This window comes from Podarcis tiliguerta (genome assembly GCF_965153285.1).
Source record: "Podarcis tiliguerta genome assembly, chromosome: 1".
Lineage (NCBI taxonomy): Eukaryota > Metazoa > Chordata > Lepidosauria > Squamata > Lacertidae > Podarcis > Podarcis tiliguerta.
In genome coordinates, this window is record NC_139534.1 from 67,473,208 (window position 1) to 67,501,011 (window position 27,804).

The 27,804-nt window shown below is 42.1% G+C and overlaps 2 protein-coding genes across 9 annotated transcripts in view; both read right to left on the minus strand.

The window, feature by feature from the left end:
• Positions 1-27,804, minus strand: part of DENND5A (DENN domain containing 5A) — a 609,609-nt gene that overhangs the window by 288,774 nt on the left and 293,031 nt on the right. The gene's annotated exons all lie outside the window — the stretch shown is intronic.
• The window catches only part of DENND2B (DENN domain containing 2B), a 139,889-nt gene that overhangs the window by 35,545 nt on the left and 76,540 nt on the right, over positions 1-27,804 (minus strand). For 3 of the 8 annotated variants that reach the window (XM_083400804.1, XM_083400802.1, XM_083400801.1), the window contains 5 exons: positions 25,017-26,237; positions 22,178-22,314; positions 5,523-5,671; positions 1,903-2,118; positions 335-431 (listed from right to left, as the gene is read on the minus strand). In XM_083400804.1, the coding sequence (XP_083256930.1) occupies positions 335-431; positions 1,903-2,118; positions 5,523-5,671; positions 22,178-22,314; positions 25,017-26,237 (1,820 nt within the window). The remainder of the gene's footprint in view (positions 1-334; positions 432-1,902; positions 2,119-5,522; positions 5,672-22,177; positions 22,315-25,016; positions 26,238-27,804) is intronic. The other 5 variants (XM_083400805.1, XM_083400803.1, XM_083400806.1 and 2 more) reach the window with 2 other exon arrangements.

Below are 27,804 nucleotides of genomic sequence, written 5' to 3' on the forward strand. Positions count from 1 at the left end.
TGTGCACTTCAGTTCTGCAGAAATTAGCTGGCACCTTCCAGGAAACATTGAGAGCCGCTTCACACTTTATATAGCAATCAGGTTTGCTGCAGCTATGGCCACATTTCCCTAGTATCTCTTGCACTAAATGTGCAAAATGTGAAAGGCAGATGGGCATTCCTAAATGCTGAAGGATGCACACCAGGGACCCCTAATTGGCTGCAATTCCCTAGTTTGTGCTTAGGAACAAGCACCTGACCATGCAGCTTTATCTGTTTATTTATTAGACAATATATCAGCGTAAAAGTGACTTCTGTAATGAAAGATGGGTGCTAAAAGGGATTTCATGATATACCTCTCAGTGATGCTGTTTCAATATTGGACATTGAAAGCTTCTTCAATCTTTTTTTACCTCTCTTTGCACTATAGATAGAATTGATCCTTTGTACAAGCTGTAAAAGAAGAGGAGAACCATTAGCCTCCATCAAACCAGCACTTGAACTCTAATAAGGATGGAGAATAAAAAAGCTGTGTGGGTGAGGGCAGCATGCAATGCACAGGATGTGTTAGCACCTCCCCTCCTCTCAGCACACCCTCTGCCCTCTCCAAATCTGCTTCAAATGGTTTGGGAGAAACCCAGAACAGGGAGAAGAGAGGGAGGGGAAGTTCTGTTAAGAATGTACTAAACACAACTGCACAGGAAAGAGGTAAACATATAAGGAAAATACTACATTTACCATTATAAATAAATATGCTGTTGTTCATACTACCAGATAATTATTCCGTCTCCTTCTTAGATTTGTAAGTTTTTTACCAAGTTGCAAGAGCTTAACTTTAATTGAGGCTTGTTTCAAATCTGCCATGACGCAGCTATCTGAATTGCACAGATATAAACAATAGGACCCAAGTTGGATCAGTGGCGATTTCCTTGGGAACCACCATGACAAACAAAAACAAAAAACTTTAGGCACAAACCATGGATTATAAATAGCAGCAGGTCAACTGCTACTCACATTATAATTTAAGCAAAACAGAGCAATGCACCAGTTTGCAGAGATTAAGGGAATGCGTGTAATTGCCCCTTTTCACACATGCACCTAAAAAGTCTTTTCCAGAAATGGAGTGGTGAAGGCAGACACCCACTGTGCCAACAACATAACTTGCAGCTCAGATGTCTTTGTGGATATTTCATGCAGTTGTTTTCCCTTTATTGAGAGCTAGAAGGCCACATGGCCACGGCAGGTGTTACATGGATATACATGTGCTTTACACCACATGTGCCTGTTTTAGTGATTTTACCTTTCAGTCTGAAGTTGGTTGCTGCAGCACACAAAAAAGCTCAGGGACTTTCCCACCCCCCACAACCCAGGTATTCCCATATGCATTGTTGTGCATAGATAGCTAGATAGCTAGATAGCTGATAGATAGATAGATAGATAGATAGATGATAGATAGATAGATAGATAGATGATAGATAGATAGATAGATAGATAGATAGATAGATAGATAGATGATAGATAGATAGATAGATAGATAGATATAGATGATAGACAGAGAAGGGAAGGGAAGGGAAGGGAAGGGAAGGAACGATAGATAAAGAAATAGATGATAGATAGATAGATGATAGATAGATAGTTAGATATAGATAGATGATAGATAGATAGATAGATAGAGATGATAGATAGATAGACAGGATCCCATCTCTCTCACAGTAAGAACATAAGAAGAGCCCTGCTAGATCAGGACTATGGGGAAACGAAAAACACAACCTGAGAGCAATAACACTTTGTCCAGTTGTGAATCCCAGCAACTGGCATTCAAGGGCACACTGCCTCCAGCAACAATACTTAATTTTGTACTGAATTTGGGATATTACACCAAGGGTAAGAAAAAGCAACATCATGACCGATTCGTAGTAGTTACCTTTGGCACCCTCCGGGCTCTGCGTGTGGAAAGAAGTTCGCTGGTAGTACTCAGACTGTCTTCATTCAGGCTGGATGGAGAGGAGGGAATGCCAAGCTGAGCCAGCAGCAGCATGTCATCATGACTGTGTCTCTTGGGTAACCGTGGTACACGATGGCTTCTCCTTTCTGACCAGTTTCCGATTCTTAGTGACTGGCTGCTGGGCTTTGAAGGTAGCTAAGAAGTCAGCATAAGAAAGTAAGAAGAGCTCTGTGGGATCAGACCAAAGGCTTATCTAATCCAGCATTGTGTTTCACACATTGGCCAGCCAGGTGCCTATGAGAAGACCATAAGCAGGACATGACAGCAGTAGTACTCGCCTGCTCATAATCTCCAGGCACAGGTATTCAGGCGCACCCTGCCTCTGATCTTGGAAATGGTGTGTAGCCATTTTGTCTAGTACCCAATGATAGCCTTATGTTCCTTTTTGAAGCCATCCGTAGGTGGCCATCACTACATCCTGTTGAAGTGATTTCCATAGTTTAACTATGTGCTTTATGAAGAAATACTTACTTTTGTCAGTCTTGAATTGCCTACCATTTCGCTTAACTGGATGACTCTGGGCTCCAGGATTTTGACTGATGGAGAAATACTTTCGTCTGTCCACTTTCTCTACTCCATGCATAATTTTACACACTTCTATCGTGCTCCCCCTTACCCTCCCCTTAAAAAAAATTTCAGTAGCCTCCAAATATTGTAAGCTTCATTTGTTGTGAGTTACTCTATCCCCCTGATCATTTTGACTGCCTTTTTGCACACCTTTTCCAGCTCTACAATATCATTTTGGAGGAAAAACAAATTCCATCCATAGAAACACAGTTACTCCGGCAAAGTCCAGCCATGCCGGGCCTTGACTGAATTTTTAATATAATTAGCAGAAAGACCTCAAATGAGCTTCAGTGAACAGTAGATAAGGAGAGATTGTTAGTCAGAGAGACAAAATTGCCCTTTTCATTGAAAAAGACTACATTCTGCCATTAGTATAATGAGCTGCCTTATACCAGCTCAGAACATTAGCCCTTCTAGTCCCATCACTCTCTTGGCTTGCAATCTTTAACTGGGGATGTCTTCCACACAACTCTCAGTACTTGGCATTTGACTGCTCTAGGCTGCAATTCTATGAACACCTGCATGGAAACAAATCCCACTGAACACAGTGGGGCTTACTTCACAGTAAATATGGTCAGGATTGCACAGCTAGAATAATATTTCATCTCTTCCTTTTTAGATATGACAATACAGAGTCTTTCTTCCCTCCCACTAAACATATATTAATAATTCTGTGTGAAGAGTACTCCCTTTTGTATATCATAATTTCCCACCATTCATGAGCCCAGGTTGTGTTATAAGAGGAAGAGGAAGAGGAAGAGAAACCTCTCTCTATCAACTTTTGTCACACCATGCATAATTTTATAAACCTGTATCGTGCCCCCACTTTACTCATCTTTATCCTAAACTGGCTGTAAACAAAACATTTCCTTAGAGTGGAGCTACCCTACACTCCTGATCATTTGCCCTTTTCTATGCCATATTTTTTTTAGGTCCAGTGACTAGACTCCTACACATTGTGGCTGCACCATAAAAAAGGTAAAGGATCCCTGACAGTTAAGTCACAAACGACTCTGGGGTTGTGGTGCTCATTTCGCTTTACTGGCTGAGGGAGCCAACGTTTGTCCGCAGACAGTTTTTCTGGGTCATGTGGCCAGCATGACTAAGCTGCTTCTGGTGAAACCAGAGCAGCGCATGGAAACACCATTTACCTTCCTGCCGGAGTGGTACCTATTTATCTACTTGCACTTTGATGTGCTTTCGAACTGCTAGGTTGGCATAGATATGTATAAAATGTTCTAATTTGTTGCTAGGAGAGCATTTTGGCTCTGTGCCTCAGCTATGTATATATACATCAATGCAGATGTTTCTCTTTTTTACTTGTCTGGCTCAACTTTGTCCCAGTGAGCCTCCCCAATCAAGAAATAAAAATTGAACCCCCCCCCCAATGTTTACAGCAAATTTAATAAACAAAATCAGAAAATGGCACTTGAATGCAAGGGGATATTCCACACAACTGTAATAGAAGTGATTATCATCAGGGGAGATACTGCGCTTTTGAGTGGTCAGGAACTACAATATCATTCCATTAAAATGTTTCCTTGAGGAAAGATCTGGGGACTGCACTCAGACTGATGCAAAAATACATTCCACATGTCCCTGTCATCTGAGGTTAGGAAGGTAGTTACTGTGGGAAGTCTACTTGCTTAACACAATCACTTTGGGGGAAGCTGGTAACAAGTTTCTTTTTAGGAAAGCATTTGCAATTTGCTAAAAGTTACTGATTTTATTCTGTCCAGTGGTGAAGTTTGTTTCTGTCTCTGATCGTTTTTATTGTATTGTACATTATATATTGCATTCTAATAATCTGTAAGCGCCAAGGGAGGAACTATGGGCTAGCAGGTAGGTGGAAATTTTCAAACGCCCATTTGTCATACAAAAGAGAATCTGTGTAAAAAGGTCTTATGTCTTCTGCTCTTTTGTGTGAGATACAAATAATAAGTTTATGTAGTTGTTTAATAATAACCCACTCGATTCGTTTGCTTCAGCACAAACACAAGTTCTAGATTCCTAATACAGTATTGGAAAGAACTCAGTTGATCATGTAATCCAATCAGCACTCAGAAACTCACACACAGAATATCTTTAACAACAGTAATCCAAATTCATGAGAGATGGTGTTCATTTTTATAAAACAAATTTTTGTAAAACAAAATCAGACATTTAAAAATCTATTTTAAACAAAACAAATACACAAGCCCATTTATAATCAATAAGTGAATTCAGAACTAAAGCCCACTGATACAAAATTAATTTGACATTCCACATACGTCAAGGTTTTCACTGTAGGCTATTATGTCATAAACATTACAAACCCTTACATAATTTTATCAAAGGCATTTGGAAATAATGTCCTCTGATTTCAGCTTTTTTTTCTAGAAAAAAAATACAGGACCAGCATGACTGTCATATAAGAGGCAACATTGGTTTGGGAGATGAGGAGCTAAAGCAGTTATCTGTCTAAGGAAAATCTTGCTGTGCCTTGCCATTTTCCCATCTAATGACACATTCATTGTTTGAACACTATTTTTAGTAGATTAGATATAAAGCCTGGGTTGACAATTCATAATAATTTAGGTTAAAAAAACAACACCCCCCAGAGCTTTGCCTATCCTCTGTTGAAACTGACAGAACATACAGTGACTCATTCTGGGAGTTACTAACTTTAGCAAAGGGTAACAAACTTTATAACTGTATAAAGTATCAAATAGCATCACAGAATTTAAGTGCATGTTTACAGCAAATGTATATAAACTTAAAGCTTCTTTTTTTTCTACAGCAAACACCTAAAAGGATTCTACTTCCTTTCCAATAACCTTTTTTGGTTTCATCAAGTTCATTTACAGTTAGTATCCCTTTTCCTAGCTCTGCTCCTGCGGCTAGTTCTTTTGCAAACAAACAAATGAAACACGTTCACATCTAAACACAAGGTCTGAGCATAGCCCAGCCCGCTTTTGGACATGCTGTATTACCTGTGGAGGTGTTGTGTACTTCCTGTCCTGCGGAGTCCACATCCTGTGCAAAGTATCTAGGGAACTTTCTGAGAACTGCTGGGATTTTCGGCCTGCATTACGGGCTTTTAGTTCCACATCCTCGTACGGATTTTCCTTGGGTGAATCTCCTTAACAATTTTTTTTTAAGGAAAGAAAAACAGATAGGAATGTAAAATAAAAAAAAATCATGTGAACTAAGCAAAAGGCTCGTAGAAAACCTCCTTCGCTTCCAGCGTGACTCATCCTTCCAAGTGCAGCTGGAAGTACTTGGAGGAAATTCTGGCTACGAAAGACTGTGTGGTGTGTTTTTTTTTCTCTTCCCTGTAGCGATTTCACAAGACTGCTTTCTGAGTCCCTACAGGCTCTGTCAAGCTTTATTCATGAATGTAAAAGAAAGCGTTAAACACACAGCTACTTTCAGGAGAACCAGGCAGATTACTAACAGTTCAATCCTCTGTGTGTTTACTCAGGAGTAGGGATGCCATCAGGGCAGGGCTTGGGGGGATGTGTCCAGGGCCCCTACTCAGCAGAATGAGCAAAATGGCCCCAAACACAGCAGGGCTGGCTCACCACATTTTGAAATGAAGGAAAACACGTTGCTATCTACCGTGGGTGTGGGTGTGTGTGGGTGTGTGGGTGTGTGTGTGTGTGAGAGAGAGAGAGAGAGAGAGAGAGAGTAAAGATTATTAAATCCAGAGTCAAAAATTACCTAACTGCACCACTGCTCAGAAATCCTACTGAGTTCAATGAGACAATGTCCCTTGTAAAATGTGTTTGTAGAATTGCAAATCAGAGAGTTACAATTGACTCTCATAATAAAAATAATGGAAGAGGTTTTTGTTTTGTTTTGCAACCGCCTTAAGCACACTCAGGCTTGGTTTGCATGTCAATTTAATTATTGTTACACTAAACAATGGCTATGAACACACTCCCATTTACTCTGAATCCAGTGCGCTGCCACTGTTGGTTTAGGAAGCAATGTACCCACGTCAGCCACAACCCAAATCCATCTATATCCTCTTGTTTCTTAGGAAATACTACATTTTGACACGCTTTCCCCAAAACCTGCTTCAATCTGAATTAATAAAAAGAATGGCCTAGCTGCAGTTTAAGCTGGAAAGCTGAATAGTGTCTGAGTTTTAAAGGTGAATGTGGAGCATTTTCGTGTGCACTGCTGAAATTATGGGTGCTTTGTTATTCTCCCACTCCTGCTCCTGTCATGCTGCTAGGAGCTAAACTATTGTAAGCCTTAGGGTTACATTTAAACCGAGGCTTCTGGTTTGTTTTCCCCCTGCCCAAACAAACCATGAGCAGTAAGCCAAGAACAGATCTTGGTTACTATTGCTATCACTCATAGTTTGGAGAAACCACAAGCACCAGTTTAGATACAGCAGCTAAGGAGAAGTGAGGAAGGAGTCAAGAGCACCCACAATTTGAGCAGCAGGCACCAGCACACTGCATGATCACCTTTCAAACCATATTTTGGTTTAAGTAGGCTTTAAGCCAGGTGCAGACCCCTCCAGATGTCGCTGGACTACAACCCCCATCATCCCAGGCTATTGGCCATGCTTGCTAGGACTGATGGGAGTTGAAGTTCAAAAAAATATCTGGAGGGCCAACGGTTCCACATCCCTGGTTTAAAGCATCACGTGAACCAGGCATGTGCATAGAAAGGCAGGATACAGATTATTGTAATAAATGAATGGTAAAAAAAAATAATGTCATTGTCCTATCACATGCTTTAGTAAAGCTATCATCTGTCACCTTATAGCACAGGAGTTAAAGGAGCAAATTATCTTTTTGCAAAATAGGGGGAAAGGCATAGGTATAGTCATGATGAACTCAAGCAGAAGCTGTTACCTCACACCAACATTCATGTAACATTCTCACTTCCAATTTCTATAAACGTTTACAATATCTAAAGGAAATGCTACTCCTACATAAAGATAAATATTGGGTAACCTCCATATGAAACACAAAGCAGGCCACTCAACTAGGTAAGAAATATCCAAAAGCTTGATGGGTCAATAAAAACAAAACCATAAAGAAAAACTGACCTTAGGTCTGATTGCAGGCATGCCCCCCATTTTTATTTTTTTGTAATGAATTCAATAATTTTGAAAGTTAGGCTTTAGTCAACGATTAAATAAGGGTGGTCCAACTTTGACACAGAACATGCAGGCTGCACACTGCCTTGATGCGCGGGGGTGGAGAAGAGCAAGGCCAAAATGTGATGCCCCCTCAGCCCTCATGCTACCTCCCCAAAGTTGGATATGCGAGGGGTTGGGCTTTGGAAAGGAGTTGTGAGGCTCACATTCTTCCCAAAGTTGGGAAAGCACTAACTAGGCCAGGGGTCAGCAAACTTTTTCAGCAGGGGGCTGGTCCACTGTCCCTCAGACCTTGTGGTGGGCTGGACTATATTATGGGGGGGGGGGGAATGAACGAATTCCTATGTCCCACAAATAACCCGGAGATGCATTTTAAATAAAAGCACACATTCTACTCATGTAAAAACTCCAGGCACGCCCCAGAAATAACCCAGAGATGCATTTTAAATAAAAGGACACATTCTACTCATGTAAAAACATGCTGATTCCCGGACCGTCCACAATTGGGCCAGATCCGGCCCCCGGGTCTTAGTTTGCCTACCCATTAACTGGGCTTTGGGAAGGAGAATGGAGGACTCTAGGACCCTGTCAGAGCTCTCACTCCTCCAGCCCAAAGCCAGCGCCTTGCTTACCCAGCTTTGGAAAGGCAGTGCGAGGGCTGTGGGGGTGGGAGTCAAATGCTGCTGCTGAGGACCATCAAAAAGGCATTGAGGGCTTCATTGAGAGCCAGTGTAGTGTAGTGGTTAAGAGCGGTAGTCTTGTAATCTGGGGAACCGGGTTCGCTTCCCCGCTCCTCCACATGCAGCTGCTGGGTGACCTTGGGCTAGTCACACTTCTCTGAAGTCTCTCAGCCCCACTCACCTCACAGAGTGTTTGTTGTGGGGGAGGAAGGGAAAGGAGAATGTTAGCCACTTTGAGACTCCTTTAGGTAATGATAAAGCGGGATATCAAATCCAAACTCTTCTCTTCTCTTCTTCTCAGGCCAGGTGTTGGACAGCCCTGGTTTAAATAATTCCTCCAGGCTCAACTATACAGGAGATGTGTTGGTACCAGCAACTATATGAACCCAGAAGTCCTTCTAGGCCAAATCAAGGGTCCACAATCCTGTTCCCAACAGCAAACAGCCAAATGTTTCCAGCAGTTCACAAATAAGGGCCTGGTGGCAACCACCTGCCTCTGTTGCTTTCACTAAGCTATCATGTCAGTTTTTTAAACTAACCCCCCTCCATTTATTTGTCTAATCATGATGGACAACCCACCCATGAGGTGGGCTGAAGCAGCCACCTTGGGTGGCAGACAGCTGCGGGGGTGCCATGCCTACCCCTGCAGCCAACTGGGTCCTGCTGCAGAGGCTTCTTCTGGCAATATCTTGGAAGAAAGCATTGCAGCCATGTGCAGGGGAGGAGTAGAGGCACCTTCCAGCTTCACCTCCACCAGCAAAGCAGGACAGGCTGCCCCTGCTAATCATTTTCTAAAGCCATCTAAGTTAGTGGCCAAAACTACCTTTTGTGGCAGGAAATTCCAAGTAAGTGTTGCGTGGGGAAGTTCTTCCTTTTGCCTGTCCTGAATCGACTGCCTATTGGTGTAACTGGATGATTCCCCACCCCACCCCACCCAGTAGCCAATTTGGTGCCCTCCTCATGTTGAGGGACTCCAACTCCCATCAGCCACAGCTGGCATGGCCAACGGTCAGGTATGATGGGAGCTGCAGTCCAATAACATCTGGAGGACATACTGACTCGTGTGTGCAGGTGTGAATTAATACAAGAGAAAGAAAGGTGCAGTGCCTTTGTGTGTGTCTAGCCAGACTGATAAATTAACAGAGAGGGATAAAGAATGGAACTTAAATGAAAAATTCTGGCCAGTGGCAGAGAAATGAAATAATTACAGATCTTCCTCAGTGTTTATTCATTTAGAATAAACTAACCTACAGATATTATTATTTTTTAATTAAGGTATGCTACTTTCACTATCTAAAGTGTAAGCAGTGCCTTAAAGGACACTGCACACAAACCAAAATTTTTGGATTGTTTTAATGACAAACCTTGAGCAGCTGCTGCAATAGAAAATGGTTCAATTGGCAGTCCTTGATCATTATCTCAGTAGTATGGAATGCAAATCTATAGAATGCACTGGAACTCACAAACCCTGGAGTCAAGATACCTCCCAGCTCAGATGAAGAATAATTTAGAAACTTCTTTGGCTATTTTCAGCAAATAAATTTTAATGGAATTTCAGTCTTTGTGGAGTATAAATATGAAGCCATAAATTCTACGGTGATACCTTGAAGAGACGCCCAGAGAAAAAATAAGGACAACGAGCTAGTGTTTCACAATCAGTTCTGAAAAATGAGAAATTCAAAACATGACAAGTGCAAAAAAAATAGTAACTTGAAGGAGATCAAAGGAATTTGGAAATATCGGCAGAGGTCAGTTACTATAACTGACACAAAGTCAGGAGACTGAAGTCAGCTCAGGACATTAGCTGTGATTTGCATTTAACAAGCAGGTTTTTAAAACAGCATCAGCTGGAAATAGAAGGAAGGAAATGTAACCCTCTCCTTGACTGGTAAAAGTAAAGGGACCCCTGACCATTAGGTCCAGTCGTGGCCAACTCTGGGGTTGTGGCGCTCATCTCGCTTTATTGGCCGAGGGAGCTGGCGTACAGCTTCCGGGTCATGTGGCCAGCATGACTAAGCTGCTTCTGGCGAACCAGAGTAGCGCACGGAAATGCCAATTTACCTTCCCACCGGAGCGGTACCTATTTATCTACTTGCACTTTGACATGCTTTCGAACTGCTAGGTTGGCAGGAGCAGGGACCAAGCAACAGGAGCTCACCCTGTCGTGGGGATTCGAACTGCCAACCTTCTGATTGGCAAGTCCTAGGCTTTGTGGTTTAACCCACACTAAGGTGCTACAGGAAATCCCTCATCTGAAACTGTTATATGCTTTGGTGAAATGGCACCAATACAACATTTTCTCCTAAAGCAAATAGCAACTTAAGATGGCAGATTTTTCTCAGAACACAGCAAGGGGGAAAGGGGTTAAATGCAGTAAAGACTGGAGATTGGTTTAACAGTTCAGTGCTGTGGGTGCAAGCATTAAAAGCTATAACTTTTACACCTGAAGACTTAGGAACAGTATATAAATAAATAACATGAGAATATAAAATTCTAAACTGTTGGAAAGGTAAAACCCATTCTGCTATATTGATGCCAAGCAGACATTTCATAGACACTGAAAACTGTTGTAGAGATTTTTTGAGTTAACATTCAAGATCCATTCTTTAATATCATTAAATGAGCCTCCCTTTCTATGGCGAATCATTTTATCATATTATTTATCTATTGCATTTATTTATCTTCCCCATAACGAATGGGTTACAAACAAGTTAAAAACACAGAAGTCCCCTGCAGAAAAAGTCACATAACAGCACACTACGAAACCACCACAAGCAACATAGCAGAGATTAAAAGAAATTCAGTCATAATCACAAAATCAAAATGAGGAGAGCCACAAAATCATCTTAACGGAGTTAAACCATATCATGACATCATTGCAAAAGCTTTGGAGCCGTTTACAAACAGATTTTAAAGGCCTGGGGAAAGAAGGGTGCCAAAGGATATTAAAGGTGGCACCAGGTGAGCCTCTCCAGAGAGGGCATTCCACAACTGGAAAGATGCCACCAAAAATGTCCTCTCCTTCATGGCCATTCCCTGCTGCTCAGACTGTGGGAGCACTTGGAAGAGGGCCTCAACTAATGGCCTCATGGCCTGGGTAGGGACAGATGAGAAGAGGCTATCTTTCAAGTAATGAAGTCTCAAGGCTTGAATCACTCTCCCACAGGTGTTGAAGGAAAAGTACAGACTTTACTTCAGCTTAAGACCACATCTCTTAAATCCAGCATTTTGCAATATGAGAATTCTAACCACAGGTTCTTAATGGAGGTCAACTGCCTATATATATATATATATATATATATTGGTTTTGGTGTCCTCGGGTGTCTTCCCGTGTAAAAGTTGGGGTGTCTAGGCGACGTTTCGACGAGGTCTCACTCGTCATCTTCAGGCTGGTGCTTTCGGCTTCTTGTTACTGGAACAGAGCAGGATCTTAGTGTTTGAGTTCCTATAAATACTGTTGAGGAGGTGTGGTGTATAGCCTCCAATGTTCTGGGCAGAGAGGAGGTTCCCAGGCTAGTGTGCCTTTTCTTCTTTTGTTCCTTAATTACTTGAGGGATATCTTGGGTGATTTCTTGAGTGATTTCCTGAATCCCACTTAGGTGGGTCATTAGGTGTGGATTAGTTGCTAAAGCCTTCGTGTCTTGAACTCTTGAACTTTGTGAAGAGTTTTTCTGAGAAGATGGCTGTACTGCACTTGGTTGTGCTCTGGCTTGGCTTCGTGTATAGGGGCGAGCTGTGGTTTTGTGGCCTGTGCCAGCCAGATCTGTGTAGGGATTGCAGGGGGGTGCAGCATCCGGAGGTGCCACCCTGGTTTGGCTACTGGATGGTGTCTGTAATTTATCTGTGGAGAGGGTCTGGGTTTGGGTCTGGTGTGGTTGATTGGTGATGGCGTTCTGTGTGCCTCTGGATCTGGTGTCAGATTTTGTGGGGAGGGCTAATTTCCAGATGTCTGGCAAGCGGGATGTGTCGTCACGCTTGTTCATGTTGTGAGGGTGTTTCTCTATCTCGATGGCTTCCATGATTATTCTCTTGTGGTGATGTTCCATGTTAAAGAGCAATTTGGAATCTGCAAAATTAATTTCGTGTCCTGTTTCTTTCATGTGTTGGAAAAGGGAGGAAGTTTTTTCTTCTTTTTTGACGGCATTCTTGTGTTCTGCGATCCGTGCATTTATTCGTCTGTTTGTTTGTCCAATGTACGTGGCTGGGCAGACTTTGCAGGGTATTTCATAGACCCCTTGGTTTTCCAACTGAATTTTATCCTTGGGGTTTCTGAGGATATTGGCTATTTTTTGGTTGGTGCAAAAGGCTGTTTTGATATTGTGTTTATGGAGGATTTTGCTAATTTTATCTGTAGTGCCCTTGATATAAGGAAGGAGGGCTATGCCATTGTTTTCTTCTGTGTCTTGGTTTTTGGGGGGTGTTTCTTTTTGGATTAGCTTCGTAACCCTGTTTTGCTGGTATCCATTGGCAATTAACACATTTGAGAGATTCTGTAACTCAGTTGTCAAGTGGTCTTCGTCAGCCAGGCGTTTGGTTCTGGAGATGAGAGTCTTGGCTACGGAGTTTATTTGTGCAGGGTGGTGGTGTGATTGTGCATGTAAGTAGCGGTTGGTGTGTGTTTTTTTCCGGTAGATAGTGTGTCCTAGGGAGCCATCAGGTTTTTTGTAGATTAGGACGTCAAGGAAGGGAAGTTGGTTGTTGGCTTCTATTTCCATAGTGAATTGTATTTTCCAGTTCCAGTAACAAGAAGCCGAAAGCACCAGCCTGAAGATGACGAGTGAGACCTCGTCGAAACGTCGCCTAGACACCCCAACTTTTACACGGGAAGACACCCGAGGACACCAAAACCTGCATTCCTGTACCCGTGAAAATCTACGAAAGCAAATATATATATATATATATATATGCTTTCCTAGATTCCTGAATCTACCGCTTCCAGTGCATTTATCTGCAGAATAGTTTTGTTGGCAACGTGGTGCAACATTTTGTCCAAAGTAAGAGCAAATGAAAGCCATGGTAAAATAATCAACACACTTTGGGGGAAATAAAGAATAATGTGCTGGGGAGTTGAAGCACTGATGAGTTGTTTGTGATGGTTGCACTCCTTCAATGTGCAGCTCCGAGGAATGCAGCCAGCCCCTCAGTGCAGCAAATGGCTTGCCACACTGGCTGTCAAGTGTGGCAGATGGGAAGCCAAGTCTAGGCAAAGCTAAGCAAGCCAACAATGAAGTGAGGCAAGAATGAAAAATGGCAGCAAGAAAAAGAAAAACTGAATTCCTCACATAATTATCTGGAGCAGCATGTTTCCTTTGCACTCTGAAAGCAGGGATTTATCAAAGGGAATTTCATGTAGCACATAAAGCATTTCTGCCCATTAGTCTATAACTAAGAGAACAGATTTGCAACTCAAAAAAAACTGTCTTTAGAGGCATTTTCTAGGCAACACAAATAGCGATTCTCAAAGCAGGTGTGAGCTTGCAAACAGGCTTGAACCATCTGTTGCTCCTTCAAAACCACAATCCTGGCTGATTTGGGACTGACACTGGCAAGCAGACTGGAAACAGGGAAGATGAATCATTGTTGAAGCTGTGAGCAGACAACGGTGGCGACTTTCAGTTTCCTAGGTTCAAGAGATTGCATTCTTAGGGACAGAGAAGAGCCTGCTTCACCTTAAAAGACAGGTTACAGATTTCTGGAGAACTTTGTATTTTGAAGAGTGTTCCATGTATGTGTATACTTATGCTCAGATAAGTATACGAGCATGAAGAGTTGAGTAGAGGTTGCATCCTCACTGCAACTGACGTACATGAAAAGTGGGCCTAAATGTTAGTAAAGCATGTTTCCAAGAGCATAATTGATTTAAGATACCATTGAGAATTCCCGGAATGACACATTACAGGGCCAGTGGTGCCAAGGATACAACAAATCGGAGCAGGGCAAGCAGACATGGTCTCACCTGCTCCTGATACATATATTCCCTGAACATGGATGTGCTGTGTGAACTGGGCTACAAACAATGGGTTTTAGCATATTTCTCTAGAATAATTCAGTATTTGCAGATGCATGTCCATAGTCAAAACTTTGAAAATTCAATCATGATAATCAAAGATTTAAAAATATGAAAGTAAAATACTTTCAGCCCATATTCATAATAATATAGGACTTATTTTTAAAATGTGGCAAAATTATGATAGGTCAGTGAAGGTCTGCTTTATTGTTATTGAGTAGTTTTCAAGATGGCATTCATAAGAATTGAATACCATGGTTGGGTCAAGTGACTTCCAGAAGAGTCATTTAGGAAAGCTCTCCTTGTACTGCATATAGAGCTGTCAACCTATTAAAGAAATTTTAATTGATTAATCGTATGAGTTTTAGTTTATTAATCAATTGATTGAATCTGCACAAATTTGAATGTCTGTAAAGCAATACTATTGAGGTAGAAAGAAGCATTCTTTCTTCTTCTTTTAAACTTGCTTTCAGACATCAGTTGAATGATGGTGGGTTTTTAATGCCGCTCGTTTATTCTGTTCATTTGCTGAGTTTCCAGAAAGTCATCATATGCAGCTATCACCTTTTATTTCAAGCTAATCTTAAAACAATAATTAATTTAGTATATAATTCGAGCTCTTCTCAGACTCCAGAGAAAACCTCTAGTTAACCTCATAAATTACTACTGAGCATCTAACAAAAACATGTTTTTTTAAAAAAAGAGAGGAATGGATCCAAACCAAAATCATTTTTCTGGACATCCATTAGCTTTGAAAAAGTCTGGACTCTGCTCAAGCATTTGTGACTGACTACGGGGCCAAATATAAAACAAAAAAAGTGAAAGTGGAGGAGAGTTTGGGAAAGGTTGTATGATGTCAAGTCTGCCTCTAGCACTAGACTACAGTGAGCGTCTATTGCTAAGGTGGACTAAGAAGCCCAAAAGGAAACACCTGTAGCCTCTAGTAGGGATTTTTGGATCCAGATCAGACCCTTACAATTCCTGTGTGACTTTACAATAAAACAATCTTTTTAAAAATCCCCACAAGCAATGTTGTTTAGTCTAATGTGTTCTGCTTGGTGATGTAAACAAAAGATACTGGATCCAACAACAATTTCTTTCCTATTTTTCCTTTCAATATAAATTGATTTCAGTGGAATTATCTAATGGCAAATTATGGAGAGGGAGGACATATTATCCTGGAAATGTGTGCAAAGTGCATTCAGGACTGTAGCTTAAGCATATGAAAATTTGAGTGGAGTAAAACCAAATAGCACCAGATATAATATTTTCTATTGCAGAAAGCTAATATTGGTAACACAAACTCAATCATGAACTTTATTTCACAATTAGTAGTGCCCTCCCACAAGCAACTACACAGAGTCCCTATTACTACATGGTCTAAAACACTGAGCCTCTTGGGCTTGTCAATCAAAAGGTTGGCAGTTCGAATCCCCGCAATGGGGTGAGCTCCCGCTGCTCTGTTCCAGCTTCTGCCAACCAAGCAGTTCGAAAGCATGCCAATGCAAGTAGATAAATAGGTACTGGTGTGGTGGGAAGGTAAGCGGCGTTTCTGTGCACTCTGATTTTCATCACAGTGTCCTGTTGCGCCAGAAGCAGTTTAGTCATGCTGGCCACATGACCCGGAAAGCTGTCTGTGGACAAACGCCAGCTCCCTCGGCCTGAAAGGGAGATGAGCACCGCAACCCCATATAGTGGTGCCTCGCAAGACGAAAAGAATCCGTTCCGGGAGTCTTTTTGTCTTGCGGTTTTTTCGTCTTGTGAAGCAAGCCCATTGACGGAGTAGCGCTATTAGCGCTATTGACATTTTAAGGGCTAAAAACGGCTTTTTAAGGGGTGGGGGATTCGTGGTTTTGCTGCTAAAATGCTTTTAGCAGCTTAGCGATTCAGAATAAGGGGTTTTGGAGCAAAAAAAAAAAATTTCAATTTTTTTCGTCATTTTTCGTCTTGCGAAGCGCCTCTGCAGACGGAAAACCCTTTCGTCTTGCGGGTTTTCCGTCTTGCGAGGCATTCGTCTTGCGGGGCACCACTGTAGTCGCTTCTGACTGGACTTAACCGTCCAGGGTCCTTTACCTTTTACCTTTACCTTTTATATTTTACTAAGATATCCAAGCCCAGTTTTTTATTATTGGAAAATATTTTGAACCCAAACAGCAAACTGTAAATATCAGATTTGGGGGGGGGGGGTCAGGGGAGACTTACAAAATTATTGTCTTAGAATAGATATGAAGTAAAGATAAAGCTAAAGGGACCCCTGACTGTTAAGTCCAGTCGCGGACGACTCTGGAGTTGCGGCGCTCATCTCGCTTTACTAGCAAGATATGAAGTAGACAATATTAAATTCCATCCTTATCCTAATAAAATAGTAACTCAGCTGGCATGTTTTGGTTATATTAAAATAAACAGTATGTATTCTAATTAGAATAAGATTTCTCATTTTCTGTACTCCTTTGCAAACTTCTCCAGCTGTACCCTCCTGTGTGACCTTAACAATATAAAAATTTTTTACCTTGCACCATAGCTTGTTTCCACTTGTTAGCAGCTTCAGCTCTCGCCTCTGTGATAAGATTCACACAACTTCTCACATTTGTGTTTTGTAGTTAAATTTTCTATGCAGTTGAAAAGTAGCCATGTGGCAGCAAGAATCACATTGACAGATAAAATATTAATAATGATATCTAGGACTCTTCTCCAAAATGCTTGAATAACCTGACACATGTATAGCACGCAGATACCTTTTGGATTTAATGCCTTGCAATGCCATTATGAATAAGTAACACCTTAGTACCTCTAACTAACTAGTTAATTTATAAGAGAGTTAGGTGCCATTTATTTCAGAAAGGTCTGAATACCCAGAGCCAATTTTAATGAATTTTTGTTCCAGATATAGCACTGTCAATGAACATGTCCAGGCCTGGCATGAGAGAGAAAAGCTGGCAACAAGCAACAGCATCTACAACAAGAATGGCAGTAACCAGGGGCGTAGGAAGGGGTGGGGGTCCGCCCCGGGTGTCATCCTTGGGGGGGGGGTGTGACAAAATACTGGCCTGGCATGATCGTGGCCATGCCGGATCACACTCCCCGGCCAGGCCGCAGCGTTGGATCGCACCCCCCAGCACGGTGCGATCGCTGCTCTACCAGATCGCACCCCCCAGCCACGCCGCCACGCCGGATCACCCCCCCCCCGCCGGACGCAATCGCCACCGTGCGGATCGCCCCACCCTTTGGGCAGATCGCCCGTCCTGCCCCCAGGTGCACAGCACTGTTCCGGGTGCCCAAGCAGCTAGCTCTGCCGCTGGCAGTAACAATGAAGGTGTGGATAGTAGCTGACAAGATTAGTCACACAGCATTATTTTCAAATATAGTAATAGGGTAGTACTAAATACTCATACAGCAAGAACCAGGCAAACACATCTAAAGGAGCCACAAAGTGCTGTAGGAGTGGACAATGAGCAAAGGGGGAATAAAGAGAAAGAAAACCTTCAACTAATTCCTGCAGGGGGTTTGGTCCCTTCCAACTCTCCAATTCTCCAATTCTCTGAACTCTGTCATAGCTGTATTCATAGGACTCCCTGAAGAACTCAGGAGGCTGAGACAGAACACGCTGTCACAATTATGCCAAACCATTCCAGTGCTAAAGTGTGGGTCAGAGTCAGGCAACTGTCAAGCTGCCACCTCACCAAAGACATTCACCAGCTATAATGTGAGTTATCAAGGCAGTGGGTACCCCGATCTGAGAGGAAATGAGGCACAGGATCAGCTACTATCGCAGTAGTAGGGCAAAATAAAGGGCAGCTAGCGTTTTAGCATGTTTGACAATTCCCTTACAGTTAGAACAAATGCTATGCAGAGCAGAGCCTCAGAATGTATCACCACACTAGCTCCTTCGGCATTTTGATCCCTTCACTGTCCCTCTTTCAGAAGCAGGTGAAAACATTTCAAAAAGTGTTTCCTTTGTAAAACAACACATGCCATTGCAGTGGTACCTCAGGTTACAAACACTTCCGGTTACAGACTCCGCTAACCTGGAAGTAGTACCTCAGGTTAAGAACTTTGCCTCAGGATGAGGACAGAAATCGTGCTCCGGTGGCACAGTGGCAGCGGAAGGCCCCATTAGCTAAAGTGGTACCTCAGGTTAAGAACGGTTTCAGGTTAAGAACGGACCTCCAGAACGAATTAAGTTTGTACCCTGGGGTACCACTGTATGTAGTGCTTTTAAACTGTACGTCTGCTACTTTGATCTTCTTAATGCTTTGTACTATTTCAAACGTTTCTACATTTATAATGAATTTTGATTGACTTTATTTCACAACTGTAAGTCATCTTGCGTATTTCTGTGGAAAGTAATTTCAAAATGCAGTCAAACTCCCATGCCACAGTAGGGGTGCTGTTGTAATATTAATTCTAACTGGTTACAGCCATATAATCTGAAAAGATAACCAGTCCTTAAATACTGCAATAAAGCAAAGTAGAACAATTCTCATATCTGAGTTAGTCACGATATATTGCTACTTTTTTAAAAAAAGGAATAAGACATCTGTGCACCAATGCACAGAGCTATAATAAACCCAGTCTTAAACTCCATACCTGCGAGAAGAACAATCTGATATATGTGCATGCACTGTGTGTTTAATGGGACTCAATGGTTTCATAAGTTATATATCAACAAGAAATCATTGAGTTTCTAATTACAGACCTAGTATTAATAGACCTCTGAGGAAAAAGAAGGAATTTTAATCAAACACATTCCTCTCAAAGAAATATACTAGGATATAACTATTTGGGCTTCAAGTTTGCATGAATGGGAAGGATACCAGTATTGAAGATGAATGTATTACCATGGATCCTAGTTTTATCACTAAATAGAAGTGGGAGCTGCAATAAAATCTTGCTGCGGAGTGCTGCTGTTCAGGATTGCAGCATTCTGCGGCCACTGAACATGCTCAGCTCGTATTCAGCTGGTACTGAGGTTCACAGCCTTAGAATTTGTTTTCTAAATATTTGTGTACTTCTACAAACTCTGTATCATCAGCAACAGCAGCACATAACAGGGAGAAATCATCATTTCTCCCTGTTGTATGCTGCTGTTGCTGTTTTGGCTACATAAAGAATGACAGTCAAAACTAAAGGGAATGATTCCATTATAAGTCAATTCATCATTATTAGCATTTTAGCAAATGGTACTGTCATTTTTTGTTTGTTTGTTAGGAAAAAGATCAAGGATTATTGTTCACACTGTGTGTAAGACGGTTGCTAAAGTAGGGGTGGAATCTCCACTTACATGCAGAAATTCTGAGTAAAAGACTGGTACACTGAAGAGAGGTTTTGAAGTTGGAATAAAGAGAAATAAAACTTTGTCAATCCAGTTTGAAGAATCACAATGCTGTGAACAGGCATGCACCCAAATTACTGTGATCAATGGCAGTGTGGAAAAAAGTGGCAGGCACTTTCATGCTCTGTTGATAGTCACATACTGATTCAAAGTGGATTTATTTATCTGTAATTTTGGACTCCAACTCTTCCTCCAAGGAGCTGGGGTTGTTGGCTTCCCCAGGAGTGTTGTTTGGCCACTGCTGAGAATAGGATGCTGGCTAAAATGTACCCTCTACCCAATTCAGCATAACTCTTATGTCTGTTTTCTCTCAACTATGTGTGAGATACTGACCTGCCCAAGTCTATCCGTAGGCTTCACAGCACACCAAAACACACACACACACACACACACACATCATGTCTCACCATTCCACCTGCAACCCTCTAGACAGCTTGTGATAAGATAGATTGAAAAGTTGTCAGAGTTTTATATTCTAAATTCATAACATTTAAAACGAAGGCAGACTTGTAGCATATTCCATTTACTCGTCCTTATTTAATTTTGCAGTAAAGGTGAGAAATCTTATAAATAAAAAAAAGAAGACATAGGAAATCACCTAAAAATAAGAGCCTCCGCAACTCTTGGACACGTCTTGATAACTGGGGGAGGGGAACTTTTTACGTGTAGTAACTCAGCTGGCTATTTAGGCCAATTATATTAGAAACATCTTGGAGTGGCATGGCAAGCCAAGATAAAATATGCTAGCAATCTGAAAACTAATGCTCAAATAACACTCAAACAGTTCTTTCTGTCTAGAACTTCTAGTTATACAGTTGTACCTTGAAAGTCGAACGGAATCTGTTCCAGAAGTCCGTTCGACTTCCAAAGCGTTCAGAAACCAAAGTGTGGCTTCTGATTGGCTGCAGGAAGCTCCTGCAGCCAACTGGAAGCCGTGGAAGCCGCACCAGACATTTAGCTTCCAAAAATCATTTGAACACTCACTTCCAGGTTTCGATCGTTCAGGAGCCGATTTGTTCAGGAGCCATGGCGTTTGAGATCCAAGGTACGACTGTATAACACTTATAAATGATAAATGGTTCTTTATAATTGAGGCTTCAACTCAGTGTTTTGGGATAATAGGAAACTTCCTGATATGAGTTCAGACCATTGGTCCATCAAGCCTAGTATGGTTGACACTGACTGGCAGTGGCTCTCCAAGGTCTTTCCCAGCAGAGTCTTTCCCAGCCCTTCCTAGAGATGTCAAAAATTTAACCCAGAACCTTGTACATGCAAAAACATGTGCTGTACCACTGAGATAAAGCCATTCCCCAAATTTGTGCATTTGGGAATTGCTGCTTCAGAAAAGTCACGAAATCATAAAGGGGGGAAAAGGCCTGGAAGATAAAGAAAGGTGTCATTGCCAATGCCAATGAATCAGTATTTTGAAAGAACCAGTTTCCATTTATATATCCTCTTAAAAACTTCACTCTTAGCCTATATTTCATATGATAACAAGGATAGGTATACACAACCAGAATATAAAACTTAAGAGTGTTTGTGCGCATAGATAGATAGATGATAGATAGATAGATAGATAGAGGGGTGCAAGCTCCTGGGGCTGAGCCCTTTGGGGACCCCCATATATTTTGGGGGTAGAGGCCGCCACCCCCCATGTCTGCAAAGCACATTGCAGCTCCAGTGGCCGTCTCCTCCTCCTGCTACAGCAGAGGGGAAGGACGGTCAAAGCAGCCTCCCACCCGTGGAGGCACCAGGAGGAACAAAGGAGGAGTCGCCTGCCATTGAAGCCACGTGGCTGCCGTGTTTGTCCCAACCTCCTGACATCGCTTGCATGACATCACACACATGACGTTGGCCTCTTCAACTGCCCTCGCAACCTGGCACCTCTGGATGGATGGATGGATGGATGGATAGATAGATAGATAGATAGGCAGATAGATACGGAAGTGTTAGACATTTTCTTTTGTTGGCGATATTAATCTGCTGTTCTCTGTAGGTGTTAGAAGTGGACAGCAGGGATGAACTTTTAGTCACCAAAAAACAATATAGCTGGCAGAGAAAAGAGATGAGTGCTGAGGAAGGTAGCTGCTGCAGATGAGTTTACACAGACATCCTCTAAACATAGGCCAAAAGCCACCTCCTACAGGAACCACCCTGCTGTTTAATAGTTCTGCAAGCTCTGCATCTATTTTTCCTTCTATATTCTCTGAGCCCACAGTGGGTCCCCAGCCAAAGTCTTCACAAACAATGATTTACGCCATGAAAAACATGGTGATGGCTAACCAAGTAATCTGTTTCCAATAAGACTGCTCAGTGAGGTTTAAAGGAATCAAGACCTCCTGCCTGCAGTCTGCGTATAATGTGCTTGCTCTGACGTTTCAGCTCATTTACCCTTCACTTAACGGCTTCTTGCTGTTGTACAGCAGGACGCATATTCAACAAGTCACTGCCTGACCACAATTGCTCAACGTCAAGCAGCTATATTGTGTGCCGCAACAGGTCCTTACCTACAATGTCTTCGTAGGCATTCTCTTCTAAAGTGCTCTTAGATCCAAACTTGTGCTGGCTTTCAGTTCCATTCTCACTTGGGGAGGGAGGGTACAAGGACTGGAGGCTTGAAGCATCTTCAAACTCAAAGGATTTTCTAGAGTGGAGAAAATGTAAAAGGATAATTTTCTGATCCACTAATTAACAGTGCTTTAAAGCTCAGTGCAGATATTAGGTGGCATTCAGCTAAGTTTTACTTAGGCAGACCCACCACAATTAATGGACCTAACTAAGTCCTTGTTCATTAATTTCAATTGACCTGTTCTGAGTAAAGCTTAGCTGAATGCCACCCGTAATGCTAGGAAGGGTTAATGTATCAGAAGAAGACGGCCGTATACTCTTCCTCCCTGAGTCTCCCCCGTCCCACACACACACCGCGTCTGAGTCTATGATGAGATTCTTTGGTTAAACATAAAGAATAAATTGGTGACTGGACTGTTGATTAAAGTTAGCTTCGTATCAAATCTAAAACATACGTCCACATTATCTTGCCACAGTTATAAAATACACAAAATACTGAATTACCTATGTATCAGACCTGTGAAGTACCAACCATGTGATCTGTCAGATTTTGATTTTGCCATAACCCCAAGGTGGTGGTAGTTAAACAGTTTTTTGAGGTTTTCAGCCAACATGATGAGATTTTGAACACTGATTCAGCACCCGCCCTATGGAACGCCCTCCCACCAGATGTCAAAGAGAAAAACAACTACCAGATTTTTAGAAGACATCTGAAGGCAGCCCTGTTTAGGGAAGCTTTTAATGTTTGACGGACTATTGTATTTTAATATTTTGTTGGAAGCCGCTCAGAGTGGCTGGGGAAACCCAGCCAGGTGGGCGGGGTATAAATAATAAATTATTATTATTATTATTATTATTATTATTATTATTATTATACTACATTTTCATTCTTGTTTTGCATATTTGTGCTAGCCCATGAGCTGAACATACATTGACAAATATACATACATACATACATACATACATACAGATAGCGCTTAACTTAAGGCAGGGATGAGAAACCAGATGTTGTTGGACTCCCAATTTCTATCAGCCCCAGCCAGCATGGCCAATGATCAGAGCTGTAGTCCAACAATATCTGAAGGGCCACAAGTTCCCCATTCCTGACTTAACAGCTGTGGTTTCCTTGGACCTCTCCAAAGTCCTGAGAATCCTGCCTTTCTCCTCTGGGCGCTTGTTAGCTGCTGGCCACATCCTGTGATTTATTCGGAAGTTCCTGCTTGCAGCTCATCATTCCAGGCTTCATTCAACATTTTTGCACTCCTCAGCCACAGCAGTTGGAACACACATCAGTGGCAGTGAACATTACATTTAAGTTTCTGTCCATTTCCTTTCTATACCAAAGAGACATTATGCAAGGGCAACATATATAAGGCCATGAGAGATTATTGCTTCAAGACAGCACTTGCATGTGGCTCTGTTGTGCAAGCACTGAGATCATCAATGAGTTTACAATTTAGCATCCTGAGAATCTCAAATCATCTTTCTAAAAAATACAAAGCATGTTTCCAATCCATATGGCTTTGAAAATAGTTTGTGCACATTCATGTCTATCTCAGAATCCATTGAGGGAAATGCTAAAGTAGGATTGCCAGTGGTCTAAAGTGTTTTAGCACGATACATAGCTCATTGCCCTTCCTTGCGAATAACACTATGGCAAAGAATAATATGTAACAGCACTGCTGGGAAATGGAGATTAAATATTTGGCGGAGGATCCATCTCCATCCTATTGTGGTATGCAAGGAAGCACTCTGAGAGGGCTTGTTCTATGGCTGTTGGAGTTACTGCACTTTGAGGGTCTGGGCCTCTATAGTGTTAGCATCCTAAATACAGTTACCGGTAGTTTTCTTCATAAGAAGTTGGGTGCCCTTATCAGAAGCTAGAGGGCATCTCTAAAATTCTATTAGAATAAGGATAAGCAGAACAAATTGTTCAAAATAAGCTAATTTGTGTAATTTGTACAGATTGCAGAACATGGGTTACATTACTGCAGTTTGTTGTTTTGTCTATTTTTTTTAGTGCAGAATAAATACAGCCTAGACATAACACCAAGAGAATTGTATCCTCTCTGCTCAAGAGAAAGGCACATTTGGGCCAGAGTCAGTCAGTATAAATTGATTCCAGTATGGCTGATCCACTGGAGACAGACACCAAGGGTGATTGAGGAAAGTGATTAGCCTTAATTTTAAAGTCTAACATTATATTTACATATATATGCTGTAAGCCACCCAGAGCGGCTGGTGAAACCTAGCCAGATGGGTGGGGTATAAATCATCATCATCATCATCATCATCACACAAATGATGTGTAAATAGCAGCAATAGACCATTGTTAGGTTTGCAGGTGGAAGACCCAGGTTCAAATCCCCTCAGCCATGAAACACACTGGAAGGCCATAGGCCTTGCCTACTTCATGGGATCACTGTGAAGAAAAATAAAAGCAGTAAAGCACTTCCTACAATGTACATTCAAAATTGCTCCTTATTTAAGAACTCTCCAATTCCACAGATGAAGACTACAACTTGTATTTTTCCTTTTAGTCATGGTGGTTGTTGGTAAAATAAAAGTTCGTCTGGCAGCTGAATCTGTTAGAAGATTCATGTCCCTTTTTTTGCTGCAAATGGCAAAACCCTGATTAGCAGGATACAGGAGGCAATGATTCTACAACACAAAAGCTGTAGCCTAATTAAGACTGTCTTTCATTCTTATCTGCTGAGATTGTGACCTTAAAAGGAGATGCATCTTGAGAATATATGACAAACAGCTTTCCATCTTTACCTATTTTGGGATTTTCTGTGGAAGCGTGACTCTTTTTTCTGCCTCCGGGTGACAGGGGGAGCAGGAGTTGACGGAAGAGGGGGAGGAACAGCAGCCAGAGGTGAAGGAGGTAGGCCATTGCTTGGTTTACTTTTATGGTTCTTGTCAGCTTCATACTCGAAGGTGCGTTTGGGCTTGGGCACAGGGTTTACCGCTGTGTTCGCCAAGTTCTCAGGAAGCAGCTTAGGGCCAACAGGACTAACTGTGGCATTGAGTCCTTGTGGCATTTTACTAGTTTTATCAGTCTCAGTGGGTGTCTCTGGACTACTCCCACAAATAACACTCCCTGCTTTATTATCATTTGTGTTCTCATTCAAGTCCTCCACAATACCCGAAGTCACAGACTTTTTTCTTCCTCTGTCAACACTATAGCAGCTACTGGGCAACTGAGGAAGACCCCTGCCTGGCTGTTCTTTTAAAGCCTGCTCAATCTTCTGTATTCTGTTCAGCACGGCAGAACTCTCTTTTCTTGCGTTCCCCTTGAAGAAAGCATTTGCCGACTCGCTCCTGCTCGGCCTCTTTTCAAACCTGTGGCAGGAATCTCTGTCCAGGAACTCCTCCTCCTCCGTTTCTGGGTAGGAGCATTCAGAAAACGTTCTGCTCATCCTCCGGAATCCTTTGTAGTCAAAAGTCTTCTCACTGCAAGGAGAAGGCAACATACTAGGGCAAGTCTCACTGCCTGACCTGTCCCCAACATCCCTCTTGTCCAAGCATACACTCATCCTAGGGGAAGGCTCTTTCCGACATTCCCATTCTGATATCTTCTGCCTGATATCGAGTGCTTGGGAATGGACGCTGACTCTGCTGAGGGAGAGGTTCCGGAGGTTTGCTGCAGACCCCAAGGAGAGAGTGCTCCGCGTAAGCTGGCGGTTGCCTACAGCTTCTTCATCCTGAGTCTCCTTGGAGGCCTCCTTTTGGTCTTCAGTCTGGAAAAGAGAGAGCCTTTTGTCCAAGCAGCCAATGCTGACAGTTTTGAGGGGGTGATTTGGAGATTCAGTGTCTGAGGGAGAACTTGAGGTGCTTCTCAAGGCAACTCCACAGTTAGTCCGGTCCTTGAGGAGCACCCTGGAGCCAGAAACTTTGGTCAAACTACTGGAGCGGCAGGAATCCTCACTGTCGCTGAGGGGATATGTTGGGCTTCTTGGTTGGTATAGAAGAGGCGGTGGGGAGACTGATTGACACCTGGAAGTAAGAAGAAAAAAACTAATCAGCTACCTGGCTACCTAGATTTTACTCAGCACTTGTTTCTAAGGCCAAACGTTTAGAGTAGGCCCAACTTAGTAGACTTTTCTAAAATGGTTTATGAAAGTGCACACATTTTATACTAGAATAAAGACTTTTTATCCCCCCCCCCCTTTTTTTTTTAATACATGGTCCACAGACAGCACTGGCAAATACATTTTGCTGCCTGGAGCAAAAGACAAGATGGTCCCTACCCCACCCTAGTCTATGCACAGAAACCCACCATACTGGCAGCTGAACCTGACTTCAAGACTGGTGATGAGACTGTGCCTCCCTCATGCCTAAGGGCAGCAAGGCAGCTTAGGGGGCACAAGGTAGGCTGCATAACATAACACTGATGGTACACTTTTAGGTATTACTCCTTCCTATATGCATGGACCGGTTAGTCCTCATTCCCCTATTTATACACCCTTTGTGTACTATCAATATCAGTTGTTACATTCTTTGCTCTGACATAGCTGGATGATTGGAAGAAACCAGTGGCCATTTTGTAGAGTTGGCAGTTGAAGAGAGCTCTGGAGGACAACAACTTAGCACATACTTAATGCTTTTGAGTGTTCAGTCCACTTCACATTCATAATCTCAGAAATCCTTACAACAATCCTGTAAAGCAGGGCAGTATTATCTCTGTACTTCGTATGAAGGATAGTGTCTTGCCTAAGGCCACCAAGTGAGTTCACGGCTGAGGTAAAAGTCGAACCTTCCACTCTGCTCAAACTAACATTTTAAATTTGTATTAACTAGTAACATTGAACTTTTCCTCCTGACACATTGAACAGGAAGAATATTTCTCTCCAAGTCATATTTACAGTAATATTTACAATCAGAGATCTTTTTTGTCTTCTGCATTTAACACAGATATTTGAAACCTCTTATTTCTCATTTTGCTTCTCGCGTGCCTCACAAAATGCAAAAGTAATTCCCAAGTCATCATAATTTCATATTTGTGGCAGGAGAATCAAAAGCCAGAGTGTATGTTATAAAAACAAATGCATTTATTATTTATTCATTTATTTATTAAATTTGTCAGTCACTTTATCATGCCCAAGGCAACCCAAAGCAACTTACCCAAACGTCACTTACTTTGTGATGTTTTAATTCCAGGATGGGGAACCTGTTATTATCCAGCTGCTGCTCAACTCCAACTCCCATCATCCCTGATCTGAGCCATGTGAATGGGGTTGATGGGAGTTGCTGTCCAGGAACAACTGAACAGTCCTAGGCTCCTCATCTTTGTTTTAGCTTATCCTAATACAGGTATCTACTGTGAATTTAGGGTTTTTCCTCATGGAGTAACATGGCTGCCTACAATTTTATAAGCTTCGTTACTTAGTGATGTTAAAGTTAGTCCTTATAAAGGTACTATTCTACTCATACTTTGGGACTTTATCCAATGAGTTGAGAAAATCCAATGAGTTGAGAATTCAGAAAATAGAAATATAATCATTCGCTTGCTAGGGGAGAAATGAGCAATGATATTCTGTATATATATCCTTAATTCTTTTGT